We start from the raw sequence: 14,718 nt of genomic DNA, 5'->3' as shown, positions 1-14,718 counted from the left end.
CAATGCTATTGGCTATGATCTCTCACCTGAGGTGAGATTACTGTGTTTCTGTTCCATTGAAAAGTAATACAAATTATTTATTTTTATATTTTGGAGAATGACTAAGGGCCCGTTTTGGATTTGATTTATTTTTTAGCTTATGAAAATAGCTTATGCAAATAAATAAACTTTTATGTTAATTCATAAATTTCGCATACAAAAATTGTATCTTTATAAGTTATTTTCTCATAAACTATCTTGAAAAGCATATAATAATACATAAGCTTATTTATTTGCATAAGCTCAAAAATAATTCAATTCAAATGGAACCTAAGTGCATGTTTGGATTAGCTGCGAGTTTTGCGAAATCATTGTGGCACCGTGATTTTGTTTAAGCATCAATATGTAGCTTATGCCAAAATCGTGGTGGTCCGCTGTGATTTTGCCAAACTCACATGCAATCCAAACATGCACCAAAACATTAATCTTGTAGTCATAGCATGCTACCTTAAGTTTAAATTGCGACGTAGTAGCATTGACTTTGTAGTTACGTCATAATCCTTGATAATGTAGACAATTGTGGCTGATGTGGTTACTAACTTTGGAGAGTGACCGAGTGAATGTTTGAATTGGTTGTGAGAATGGCGAAATCACTGGAGAAAATGTTGTACAAAAGTAACCGATATGGTTACACATGCAGTTGCACGTCAAAAAAATTGATGTCGCTTCTGTAATTGCGATTGCGGGCTGCGATTTAAAACATTTTATCAGTACAATTTGCACACTTAAATTTAAATCTTTAGCATGTTTATTATTTCCAATAGTCTAGTGTAATCTGGCATCAATGTTGCTAATTGCATGTTGTTTGTGTTCAGTCTTCATTTGCTCGGTACATGTCGGCACAAGGATTTGATACATGGACACTTGAGGTTCGAGGTGCTGGGTTGAGCACATATGCAGACAGTGTGGAAGAAGATGAAGAGTGCCTCAAGAAATTGTCTGAAACAGATTCTGCAAATGACGATGGTAAAAGCAGTAATTTTGAAAGAGCATTGGGATTTAAGAACCTTAGTGCTTCCTTTGAGGCAGAATTTTCTCAAATGAAAAGGAGAGGATCAGAGGCTGAGGAACTATGCCCAACAGCTAGGTTGGTGGAGATTTTTACTAGGATGTCTGATAGCCTTGCAAGCATACTTGGTCGGGGTTAGCGACGTAAATTGGTAGCTTGTCATTTTTAACATTGTGTCATCATATAAACACTAACAAAGGAAAAAATTGTTTGTTTTTTTCTTCTTCCATATTTGTTAGAAGAGAGAAAGGATTCTTTATTTGTTAGTCAAATCAAGGATTTCAATCGGAGACTTCAAACTATGATCGGATGTCAGAACCGTTTTACTACAACATTAGAAGAACTTCAGAAACAGATTGAGTTGATTGTCAAGTATGATTGGGACTTCGATCATTATCTCGAAGAGGACATACCTGCTGCGGTGAGGTGGACATTCCATTGTGAAACATTATATTTAATTTTGGCGAAAGTTTCATTTACTCTCTTCATGAGTTTTGGTATACAAATTTCAGATTATATCATTAAATTTGTTTCTCAAATTATTTTGTTAAACTCTTGTACATTAGATGGAGTATATAAAGGGTCAATGCCAACCAAGGGATGGAAAATTGTTGGCAATCGGTCACTCAATGGGTGGTATCTTGCTGTATGCAAAGCTTTCGCGTTGTTGTAAGTCCAACTGATCTGTTGTTTTATTTCTTCTGTAACTATCATGCTGCGTTACTTCTCATTCATGATTTATGTGACAGATCTTTTAAAAATATAATTTTCTTGCTGTGCAAGCTTGTTTACAATAGTGATCATGAATGATTGTGCATTTCACTCTTGTGTATTCTTTGTTTGTGTTTTCTTTTGAATCGAGATTGCTGTTATCTCCCTCTTTGATCCTGTGAGAAGTTTTCATGAGTCATGACAGCTTACAATCACGTGAAGAGTATAAACCATATTATTTGCAAATTATTTCCTCGAGTCAATGTCATGATCAGCATTTCCTCTTGATCTCCATATAAATTCTATGACAGGTTTTGATAGAAAGGATTCTGAGTTTGCATCAGTTGTTACTTTGGCATCATCACTTGACTATACACCTTCAAGAACTTCTCTTAATTGGCTTTTACCTTTGGTAAGTCATAAAAAATCTGATTGCAGGTGATATGCCTCGGAAGTACAATAAAATAACTATGGAGACTGTTTTCTTGTTTGCAGGTAGAACCTATTCAGGCTTTAAACGTTCCTGCTATTCCAGTTGGACCACTGATTGCTTCCGTGTACCCTCTTGCGAGATATCCTCCGTACGTTTTATCTTTGCTAAATTCTCAGACTTCTGCTCAAAATATGATGGATCAAAAGTTGTATGAGAAACTTGTTTTAAACAACTTCGGTAAGCTCCAAATTTTATTTTCCTCTGTTTGTTTCTCAACTTTTATTCAATCTTAACATATCATATCTATTGATCTTAAATAAATGTCATTCTTCTCATCAAACGACAAATCCATACTGGCAGATTTTATATTCGGCCTAATTCACCCCTACAAAACCGGCTTAAACTGGCTTGTAAAGTGAGGGTTGCCCAAGCTATATAAACACTACACAGGCCATATCTCTAAGCAATGTGAGACTAAATCCATCCCTTCACACCCAACACAATGAAGGTGTTGGAGGCTGCAATGAAGGCAACCCAACTGCCGCAATTAGGCGGATGGGGGCAGACCGCGATGAAGGCGGAATTTCCAACACACCCCCTCACGCTCGGGCCCAATGGGCCTGAAGCGTGGACAATGCGGGAAGCCCAACAATAGATCTAGGATAGACTCTGATGCCATGTCAGATTTTATATTGGGCCTAACTCAACCCTACAAAACCAGCTTGTAAAGTAAGGGTTGCCCGAGCTATATAAACGCTACACAGGCCATATCTCTACGCAATGTGGAACTAAATCCACCCTTTCACACCCAACACAATGAAGGTGTTGGAGGCTGCAATGAAGGCAACCCAACTACCGCAATTAGGCAGATGTGGGCGGACTGCAATGAAGGCGGAAGCCGGAATTTCCAACACATACACAGAAGAGTATTGAAACCCTGTTCGGATAAACAGTTTAATTAAGCGCTTATCATAATTTCTGTAACAAAAAGTAAGATAAAGCCAAATGGTTTTCATCTAAGCTATAAGCTGTTTTCATAAACTATCCCATAGAGTTTATGGAAATAAGCTGAAAACAGCTTATGAACATGTGTTTATGTCAGGTGATAAGCTTGAATAAGTCAATCCAAATATTTCTCTTATCAACTTTTGATTGATTCACAATTGATGATTGGCAGGTACTGTGCCTTCTAACCTTCTCTTGCAGTTGAAAACAGTTTTACAGAAAGGTGGTTTACGTGACAGGAGCGGTGCTTTCTTCTACAAGGATCATCTTAGCGAAAGTAAAGTTCCTGTTTTAGCAATTGCCGGTGACAAGGACTTAATCTGTCCCCCAGAAGCTGTATACGGTATTAAAACTTCACTAACTAATCTATTAAATGCTTAACTATCTCTCTTTTTCTCTCCAAAACAAAAATAGTTTCTTCATTGCGATGAGCATAACATAATCATAAATGTCACGCAGAAACGGTGAAGCTTATTCCTAAGGATCTGGTTACATACAAAGTCTTTGGGGAGTCTGGAGGTCCACACTATGCCCACTATGACTTAGTTGTTGGCCGATCGGTATGGTTTTTCCACTTATTATTCTCTTGAGAAATATACTATATATTTGAAAGGTTGAGGTCCTCTACAGTTACCAGATGGTTTCAGTAGGAGACAGAAAGACACAACCAATAAAACATATGTTAACTTGTGCCCTTAAGGGCACATGTTAAGAAGACAAATGTGGAAAAAATTTATTGAACTTGTGGTGTATTCAATTCTCTAAACATTAAATGTTTTCTATCATTAAATGCTTTATTTCTATTTTTAGGTAGCTTAACATGTGCCCTAAGGGCACAAGTTAACATAACCCTTATTTTATTGATGGTGTCTTTCTTTCAGTTACTGACCATCCAGTAACTAGAGAGGATCCACGCCCATATTTGAAAGACATAATGAAATCTGTATGCGGAGAATATTATATAAAATATGTGTGAGAATTGATCCGAAGACGAATAGTAGAGACATATATCAATTGATCATTTGAATTGATAAATCAATATAGATTGAAAATGTTGAATCAAATGTCGCTGGAGATGTTTAGTATCGTCAAGGTTGTCTCTTAGAATAACAATATCATCTGCATAAACAAAATATATGCATTGATTTGTCGAGGAATGTTTGTAAAGCGCCAAATTGTGTCATGTAGCCTCGAAGAACTGCATCAATTTTGTGAAACCGTTCTCATAGGCTTCGCTTCAGACCATACGAGACTTTATGGAGCCTACAAACAAAACCACACAACTCCTCTAAGCAATGAACATGGGCGGTGGCACCATATAAACTTCCTCAACAAAATCACCAAATAGAAAAGTGTGTTTTATAACGAAATGATGAAGAGTCAGTTGCGCATGGTGGCCGTGGAAAATAAAATAAAAACATAGCATACACATGCTTATCGATATCAAAAATTTTAATATACCCTTTGACCAAAACAGACTTTTAACGATCAACCTTACCACCTGGATACACCTTCATTGTAAATATTCAATGATAGAAAACCATAAATGAGAGAGTGCTTTATGCACATGCTTAGGAACACACACATAATAGTTGACAAATACAAATGCACACTGGAAGAAACATATAACTCTACAACTCGTGAAGCTAAAAACGCGATGACGATTTTGAGTAGAACAAGTACCTTTTGAGAAAAGCTATAGGCAAGTCCATTGGCGGCTCAAATTGGTTTGGAACGAGGCGAATTGGTGCAAGGGATGAAACTCCTGGCTCTGCAGTCATAACTTCTTCTGATGGTGTATATGAGGCTGAAGAGTCGATAACTTCTTTTGATCAGCCAAATACTGCTCTCGTCGTGTAGCTTTCATATAAAAACTTGTTAGGAGAATTTCCTTGAGGAACTGCAACGAAGCTGTCCGTAAATGTGTTTGTTGAACATGACGAGCGTTATTATAGTAAGAGTCATTAGAAAATGGATTTATAGTAGCTTTAATTACTGTAATTATATCATAATTAACAAAAAAACAATAAGCCTGTAATTTTGTTCATCTGTATTGTTTCTAACACAAGCAAGCAACTTGAGTTTTAAAAATGAATTTTCTTAATTTTTACTTTTATTCTTGCAGGCAGCAGATCAACTGTATCCTTGTATAATTGAATTCCTCATTCATCATGACAAGGCTTAATCCACTGCTCTTTCAAAATACAATTCTTCTATACATCTAGAATAGGAGTATATATATATATATATATATATATATATATGAAGATCCTCATAAAGGATATGTACACATGTAACTGTAAATAGAGTATACAAGGTGACAGTTATCTCAAGTACTCTGCATAAATCCTGTGAAGGTTGTACTAAATAATTCTGAAGTTGTAAATAAGTTGTAAAGTTTGCAAACTAAGTTGAAGTGAAGTTGTAATGAAATTTGTTCTGTCAGTATTAAGTTATTTGTTAACTTTTCGAATGCACCATTTCATTACTTAGATCAGTTATTTTCTTGGTAAACTAAGGAAGGTATCCTCCACACACAGAGTCACACATCTGCTTAGATCAGTTATTTTTTTTGGTAAACTAAGAAAGGTATCCTCCACACGTAGACGTAGAGTCTCACATCTGATTAGATATAAAGACTCAACTTACAAGATGGTTCTGTAAAGTTGAGTTAAGCTTTATCCAAATTTTAAAATGATATCAAAGTTTATTCAATACCCATTGGGTCACTCTCTAACGAACCACTCAAGTCACATACCTGACGTCCAAATTTAGACGTGAAAGAATGTGTGAAGAGTCTCACATTATATGAAATATGATCTGAAAATGAATTTATAGGTGAAAGACAAAAGTAAATGAGTGTGTTAAGAATCTCACAGTTGCGACGCAACTTCTAATCGACGTATATCAAAATTCTTAAAATATAAATCCTCCTATCTTTATCCAAGATTAGCAAAGGACAATGAGTAGTGATATCATAACTTTTTTTTGTGGGCACTAATTAGGTGCATGAATATTCCCAATAAAAGTCATAGCTAAATCAACAAAGTGCAAAAAGGAGAAATACTAAGTGTTCCTTTACCTCTTTTTGTATTCAAATTTCAAAACAAAGCATGAAATAAAGTAGAAAAACACAATGAAGAGCATTCAAACACCAATTTCATGAGGAAAGTAAAAAGGATAATTTGTTCACAAGCAAGACCCACTCTTGAGTATACTATACAAAAGCATCTTCCAATGAAGAGACCAATACCAAATATAGATAAAGATTCAAAAGAAAACCTATAGTTTCAAAAGATATGATAAAGATTGCATATGAAATTCTATACACAAATTTAGAAAAGGATAAAAAAAAATTAGGGTTGCGTTTGCGGCGCTTGAGTCAGTGTCGAACCGCGACTTCATGTTTACATACCGGACAGAAGTTTTTAAGCACAAGCCATTGTTTTATACATTGAAAATGATAGCAATGTTCACAATTTAATCTCCCCAATTCATCATCTAATTCATACTCCTCCTGAAAACACAAAAGAAAGATACATTAACATTATATATTATATAGTAAGTGAATGATATAAAGTAATGTGGTGAAGTTTGAATTTTTTAAACTCACTTGACAAATGGTGCACTTTTTGTCTATTTGATGCTTTGTTGTATCATTTGAAATCAAAAGCTTAATTTTCTTTATGTTCTGTTTCATCTCATCTTCTTTAAGTCCTGTTTTCACATAACCAATTCTTTCACCTAGCTCAAGCAATTGCTGTTACACAAAACCGCAAATTTAGATGAACATATATATATATATATATATAACCAAAATGGATCGACGAAACCAATATGTCAATTGTTAATAGTTTGGGATATAATAATCGTCTCAAAGGGCAGTTCACGAAGCTCCGAAAGGTAGGATCTAAGAAGAGTATATGCAAGAAATTTGGTTTCTTGCCGACTCAGTTACAGGTCTCAAACATCTGATCTTAACCAATGGTCTAGATCGTTTAAAATTAATGTACCAAAATTGTTCATTATGAGCTATCTATTTTGAAATCAATCGATCGTTGAGATGCCTTACTGCGTCGTAACTCTATACTATCGAGAAATCAGGCCCATATATGAATGTAGCCTAACCCTAACAAGTAATATAGACTATTTCCTGAATTTGAACCCATGATCTCCATCAAGTCATAAGGCAGCAATCATAACCTTGCGCCAAGGCTCACCCTCGTTAATCATCGACGATTTAAGAATAAAAAGTAGAAAACATTACTTGATAAGGAACTCACCTCATATGACATATTATCAACATCAAGTCTCCAATCTCTAAATTGGTCACGTGAATTTAATCGTCCCCCCATTAATCTTGCTCCTTGAATTATCATTATCTTCAAAACACCAACAACAATCAATATATTCAATATTACCTCTTGAATAAATGAATTTACAATAAAATCTAAGCCTAGATTCGATGTATTATTATGTGCATAACACAATGCTATTAAGTACATGTTTGTTTGTTCCATTATAATTATAATCAGAACTTCACTTAACAAGCATTTGTTAATTAGTTACATCCGTAATCCAAACATAGAATAAAATTGATAAACATAAAAATAAAAAATAGAAATAAAATAACCAAAGAAAGAAGTACGCAAATCTAACAAAAAAATATTCTAATTTTAGCTCAAAATTAACAGCATTAAGTGTTCCTCACGTACTTTTATTTCATGCCGTAGAATTCTTTGTAATGAAACTAATCTCAATCCTTGTTAAGATTCATCTAGAAAGAGAAATAAGAAAGAAACTAGGGTTTCGACAAAAACGGTATAAAAGAGTTACAAATATATATTATATAGAATATATATAGCAAAATATAAAAGACTAGAATACCCCTTAACCTAGTTATTATAAGGAAAAGCTCAATAACGGAAACAAATATGCTACAATTACTGAGTAGTACCTTCCTAAAAAAAAAAAAATTATTGAGTAGTATCTGTTTTCATCCATCCAGTCATAATCAACGATTAAGATTGATTTTTAATTATTTGATTTAGACCGTCCGATAGTAAATCAACAGTTATTATGCGTTACTACGTGGAACTGTGTCCGTCCCTACAACAGGGAATTCGGATCCCTCCCATCATAACGATCATCATACTTGGACTTTTTTTCCCGGACCATTCAAAATAAAATAAAAAATCATCGTCCTTAATCATTAACTAATCCAATTATAAACATATGAGCAAATAATACACTTCATCATTTTTTAGCAAAAAGGAGAGGCACCCAAAACTACCCTCTTCATCAAATTTTTTTCCCAATAAAATTTTATGATCAACTACTACAAGATGGATTTCAAATAGTTTGCAAGCAAAAATATCCTACGGTCACCATAATCAACACATCAATGTCGTTGAATTAAAATTGAACAATTTCTATTCCAAATACCATTTGAGATGTTTATGATATCTTAACTATATCGAACAATTTTTATTCCGAATACCAATTTCTATAGTGATCACCGCAAAGTATTTTAACTATATCTTACTCAAATCGCAACCAACATTAAATACGATTTTTTTTTTTTGGTAAAAAACATTAGCTACGATTATTGACATGTCAACCAACATATGAACATGTCATAAGTTATTTCTATAAGCTTTGACACAATTCAAATACTATGTGGTCACTATAGTTAGTTCTTAAGTACTTTGTTAAAGTACAACTTATGGACATGCTATTAAGCTATTTCTATAAACTCTTTCAAAGAGTCTTTGCAAGTATTAATCAACAATAGACCTTCAATGAATAACCCATAGTTTAACTCTAAAGTTTCTAAACAAATAAAAATACCCATACCATATGTTCCTTGATAAATGTCTCCAACAAAAGAACATTAAAAAGGGACAAAGAGTAAAAACCAACCTCAGATGAAACATGTGAAGAATTTCTATAGAATCTACTATTGCCAAAAGATTCTAATCCATGACGTGATGTCAACACATCAGAATCATCATCCAAAAATGATAAACTTTCTTGATTTAAATTTCTCCTTCCAAAATAAGATGAACGCTGCCAATATATAGTTAGAACATGTGTAAGAATAAGTAGTAATCAAAACAATTACGAAACTTAAACACAACCACAAATGAATCAAAAACTATAACCAATCATTAACATGTATATCTCATGTACAATATAATAAAACAAAATAAATATTAAACAAAGTTGTATTATATGATACAAATACAAGTGATACATTATTTCAAAGTCTTTGATCACTAGACTTATTTTCAAGGGGTCCACAAGAATTAAATCAAGAAAATTGTCATACGTATGAAATTTAGAAATTGAAAGCGTGTACGCATAAGGAGAAGGTTGTATATAATACCATATAGTATAGTACTAGTAGTCTAGTACGTAGTAGCTATTTTTATATATACGATGTTGATATGAAAACACTTAACTTACTTGGATAATCAGTTTAGTTAAGCATTTTATAATATAAACAATTATAATATAAGTGTGTATAAATATAAATTATTATTATAATAAAAATAAAATGAAAGAATTTATGAGTTTTGTTTTATTTTATTTTTTTTGAAGGAATAAGTTTTGTTTTCATAAACTAGAGTCATGAACGTTTCGAAATAACTTATGGACATGTCATAAATTTGCACAAGTTTTCTCGAAAAGTAGCATAAATAATTATTTTAGTAAATAACTTTTAAAAAGTAAACTAAAAAACATACCCTTATTGAGACACAGTCTCTCTATATAGCTTGAATCAAACAAAAATAAATTTTTAATTTAATTCCTAAAATTATATTAACTACTTAAATAATATAAATTCCGTCAATTAGTCTCCGCTATATGTTAAGGATTAAATTGATGGATTTTCATATACTTTTTAGATTCATTGAATAATTATGAACTTTATTTATATTAATTATAGATCAATTACATTAATTATTCAATAAATCTAAATCTAAATTTTTGTTTATATTTAAAATTGGAAGGAGTACTTTAGAAACGATGTTGATAGATTTTATATAATTTAAAGATTACTTATATAATTTTTAATTCAACAAATTGATGGCTTTTCAATTCAACAAAGACTTTTTTTTTCAGACTTGAATTCTATCTATTCAAGCAACCCCATTCAGACACCAATTTTAATGGCATGTCAATATTAAACTTTCCAACCCAACACACTACTCATGGATCAATATATAAACCAAAAAACATGTAGCTTTTTTCTGATATTTAAGCATTCAAAAACAGAACAAAAAATTGAAAACCTTATTATTATGCCGCATATATCGTATATGCATAAAAATCTATGAATCACAAACATTTTTCGGATTAGACATCTCTTAATATTAGACACACATCACTATCCGATACCAACACAACACCAGTATATATAATTCCATTAAATTATATCAATTTTTAATTATCATTGTGTCGACATTAATATCCGTGATTCATAGACAAAAATCAATTAATCAAATCTTCTTGGTCTACAAAATTAGACATACAAGAAAAATTAGGATTTAAAATTTTTTTTTTTAAAAATAAAATAGGAACATTGATCAGAAATGGAAAATATACCTCCCTATGTGTTACTCTTTCCCCATTATCAAATTTTCCTCTTGAAGAAACATTCTTTCTTGACACAACACAATCCACAGAAACATCAGCAACATCAGCAACATCAGATGAAAACCCAATTCCTGGTCCACACCAAACATCCTGAAAATCCACATCATCAACACCATGACATGTTTTATTGCTGCTCTTTCTATGTTTCTTTTTTCTATTCTTTTTTCCTTCCCAATCTGCAGAGGATCGAATCACAGCCGGTACAGACACCTGTTGTGATGTACCGGCTGTGCAACCGAGTCCTCTGAAGGTTGCTGCAGAAAAGTTACCATTGTTCTTTTTTGTTCTGTTTTGGTTACTGTCATGTGTGGTTTCATTGGATGTGTTGTTAGAGAAAGTGGAAAAGAGAGTGGTGATTGTGGATTTGCAAGAAGTGGATTGGATTATAGAAGAAGAAAGTTGTGAATTTGGATCAGTTTCTGAATTGGGGTGTCTTAATTTGTTTCTGGGTCTTCTCCATTTCATGTGTCCTGTGATTACAGGCATAATTTAGATTGGAGAGAGAGAGAGAGAGAGAGAGAGAGAGAGAGAGAATGTGCTAACTGTTAAAGATATTTTAAGAAGATATAGAAAAGAGAAGAATGGAACAGCATGATCTGAAACATGGTTTGTGGAAGGAATGACTAGTCTTTGTTTTGTAGAATGGAGAGAATGTCATTTTTGTTTTTGGTTGAATGCATTCTTTTTCTTATTTTAACTCAAAATATCTCAAGTTGATTTTTATGATATAGCCGACTATGGACCGTTCAATTAAAAAAAAAAATGTTTTGCTCCAATGGTACGTAGTACCTCATAGGTACCATTTCTTATTGAAATAGATACTACAATTGGAGATGGTCTAAAGTGGAGCGTCTCAAAAATTGAACTAGATAGGCCGATTTACTTGATCGGATTGAAAACTACCAATTTATCGATTTATCTATTAATTAATTGAATTATATAACTTGAAGTTTTCATCTATTAAATTTTTTATCCAATTTTTAAAACATTGGTTTACTAAATGAATAAGGTTTGGAATAACATGGTTGATGCTGAAGGCCTTGTAATTACACACGCCGCGGAACTGATACTTGATTGGTCTGCTGTCCACACAATTCAGAACCATGCAACAGCAACTCCGACTGGTGCTATTATAGCAGGTGGAATAAGTCATTACAAGGTCAATTAAAATATAATATTGATACTTCATTCACCGAAGATAAGGTTGATATTGGTATGTGTCTTAGAGATGTTTCTGGTGCCTTTGTTATGGCTAAATCAGAATGGTTCCCGTCAAAGTGTGATGTTCTTGTCGGTGAAGCTCTTGGTCTTCTATCTGCTCTTAAGAGGGTTCATGAATTTCACTCAGGACCAATTGACTTTAAATCGGACTCTAAAATAGTTGTTGATAGTTTTTTATCCCCAAATTCTGTTAGAAGTTGTCATGCTATTTTCTCTACTTTTTATACAAACTCTAGTGTTGAGTTTATTCAGAGACAAGCAAATAAGGTTGTTCATAGTCTTGCTAAGGCGGATCTTTAGCTAGTCCCCAAGTATGAGTTGACATACCACATTGTATTGAACATATTCTTATTAATGAAATGTTTTAAAGCTTTTTTTTGTAAAAAAAATAATAATGGAATGAGAGAGAATGCGAATTTTATTTTTGGGTGATTGTTTTCTTTGTTTTTGGTGAAGGAGGATTCATATGCAGATAAAAAAGACTTCATGTATTTTATTTTCGAGCGAGTATTTCTTGTATACTTCAACATGATTTGTGGGTAAAGTTCTCATTATACTTTCTACCATTTGAATAAAAAAAATTATCATTAAAAGAAAACTTCATCTTTTAAAATTTGTCTTTAATCTTAATTTGTCTTTGGTCTTATTTAGAATTGAAAAATATTGGATGGCCCCAATGTAATTTGATTAGTTTTGAAAGAATAAATTTTAAATTATTGTGAGGTTGCTTTCCATGTGGGGTTGGTTGTTCGGTGGGCTCTAATTTGTCACGTTGTTAGAATTGTGGGCATATATGCTATTCAATTTTAATCAATAGCCCTAAAGCTCTAGAATCTTGTGATTAACTTTTGCTTCTTTTTGTGCTTTTTATTAAGCCAAAAAAAAATTGATGCTTCCTATCAAAATAAAAGTTGAAAACTCTTATCTCATTGTCCTTGGAATTTAGTGGTTTGGCTTCTGGCTTAAAGTGGTATTGAAACGAGGTAGTAGGAGGGCATTGGTCATGTGATTAATTAAATAATAAATTAGTTTAAGTTGTATAAGATTTACTCTCCAATCAAATATTCGTTTCTGCAGCTACGATTGGAAGGAAGCTGACACCATTTAATGATATAATTGAATCTCAAATTAGATTAGACGATCCAGTATACCGAATACTCATGGTGAAAAAGAAAAAGAAGATTTGATCCCTAATTTCTTTATAAAAAAAATTTAGTTGGTAAGAGGAGTTTCACCCTATGTACTGTATAAATTACCCGACAGAGATTAATAACCGTTAAATAAAGTGTAGGATAGGGCAATGATATACGTTTTTGGCAAGAATAATGCTGGAGAACTGAATGTTTTACGAATCTTTTTCCATCATTTTAGTACAACAAAACTACACAGCAAGACATTTCGGTTGAAGATGTACGAGTTAGGCACGGTGGAAACTGCTCATGGAACAACCATTGATGGGAATGTGGTGAATGCGTTGAATAGTTTATGGGTGAATGATGTTTCATTCAAAGTTAATATTTTTAGTGGAGGTTATTATTAGAGAGACTTCCGACTCATATGGCTTTGGTAGGAAAATAGATTAATATTTTCAACTCATGCGAATGGTGTTGTGCGCCTTGTTTTAGAGAAGATGAATATATCGATTATTTATCAATAAGACAACTTATAAGTGGTTGAATGTGAATTTTATCACTTTTGAGGAAGTTTGGATCCATTTCAATAATTTTGGGACTTTGGTGAAGAATAAAAAACATGCAAAATTCTGTCATCAAATATGGTCAGCTAACATGTGAAGTTTATGGTTTGCTCTAACAACATCATGTTTAGGGGAGAAGTATCTTCCGTAGTTGATCATATTATATTTATTTACCGGTTTTGATTCATAGGGCGAATAAAAAATAATTTATCTTTATTTTCTCCAATTAATATAATGAGTAATGACCCATTAGTTTCCCTACAAAACATCTAGTGGTATTTTCATAAATGATAGTCCCTCCGGACACAAATATAAGAAAAAAGTGTAGTTAATTTTCTTGATTTAATGCAAATCATGAGTTAAATTTACTATATTACCTTTTGAAAAGTGATTTATGCCTTGGAAATCACATAAACTTTTGAAAAGTGAAATAAATGTAAAAATGATTAAATAAGGGTATATTAGGAATAATAGTATTAATTAGTTTAAAAGTAGTTGACTTTTACTTATATTTGTGTCCAAAATTTGAAGTGTGTTTTTATTATATTTGTGTCCGCAGGGAGTAAGAATTAAGTACACTTTATATTCTTTATAATTCAATCTTTTATTATAAAAAAAGTTTAAATAACGTGAAAACTTTATACTACCTCCGTCCCTAATTATAAGATCTAGTTTGACCACTGCACGCACTCCAATGCACAATTTTAATCACTAATATTTTTAATTGTCTATTAGTAAAAATTATAGAAACATATATAATATTTTGAAAATACTCATCAAAACAAATTGAACAAGATCTTATATGCTAGTATTTATATTTATATATTATTAAAAAATACGGTCAAAATAAGGTAAATAAATCGTACATTTTTGTCAAACATAGTCTTATAATTAGGGACAGATGTAGTAGTAAAATAAAGTTTAAATGGTAAACTTAGAGTG

At 32.4% G+C, this 14,718-nt stretch overlaps 2 protein-coding genes across 2 annotated transcripts; one reads left to right on the top strand and one right to left on the bottom strand.

The window, feature by feature from the left end:
• The first annotated feature begins 872 nt into the window (after positions 1-872).
• Positions 873-5,643, top strand: LOC123885880. Its single transcript, XM_045935220.1, has 8 exons — positions 873-1,182; positions 1,288-1,469; positions 1,615-1,717; positions 2,071-2,171; positions 2,255-2,429; positions 3,370-3,540; positions 3,657-3,757; positions 5,323-5,643. The coding sequence occupies exons 1-8, from the start codon at positions 873-875 to the stop codon at positions 5,380-5,382; spliced, it is 1,203 nt and encodes a 400-aa protein (XP_045791176.1). The 3' UTR covers positions 5,383-5,643.
• Positions 5,644-6,334: 691 nt separating this feature from the next.
• Positions 6,335-11,554, bottom strand: LOC123887382 (E3 ubiquitin-protein ligase MBR1-like). The gene is made up of 5 exons (XM_045936707.1): positions 10,809-11,554; positions 9,120-9,266; positions 7,481-7,579; positions 6,811-6,957; positions 6,335-6,714 (listed from the first exon to the last, which is right to left on the bottom strand). The coding sequence occupies exons 1-5, from the start codon at positions 11,343-11,345 to the stop codon at positions 6,580-6,582; spliced, it is 1,065 nt and encodes a 354-aa protein (XP_045792663.1). The 5' UTR covers positions 11,346-11,554; the 3' UTR covers positions 6,335-6,579.
• Between the last annotated feature and the right edge of the window lie 3,164 nt (positions 11,555-14,718).

Source organism: Trifolium pratense, linkage group LG5 (assembly GCF_020283565.1).
Source record: "Trifolium pratense cultivar HEN17-A07 linkage group LG5, ARS_RC_1.1, whole genome shotgun sequence".
In the NCBI taxonomy this organism is placed as follows: domain Eukaryota; kingdom Viridiplantae; phylum Streptophyta; class Magnoliopsida; order Fabales; family Fabaceae; genus Trifolium; species Trifolium pratense.
Note: the sequence above shows the minus strand (reverse complement) of the source record. Positions and strands in the feature narration are given on the sequence as shown.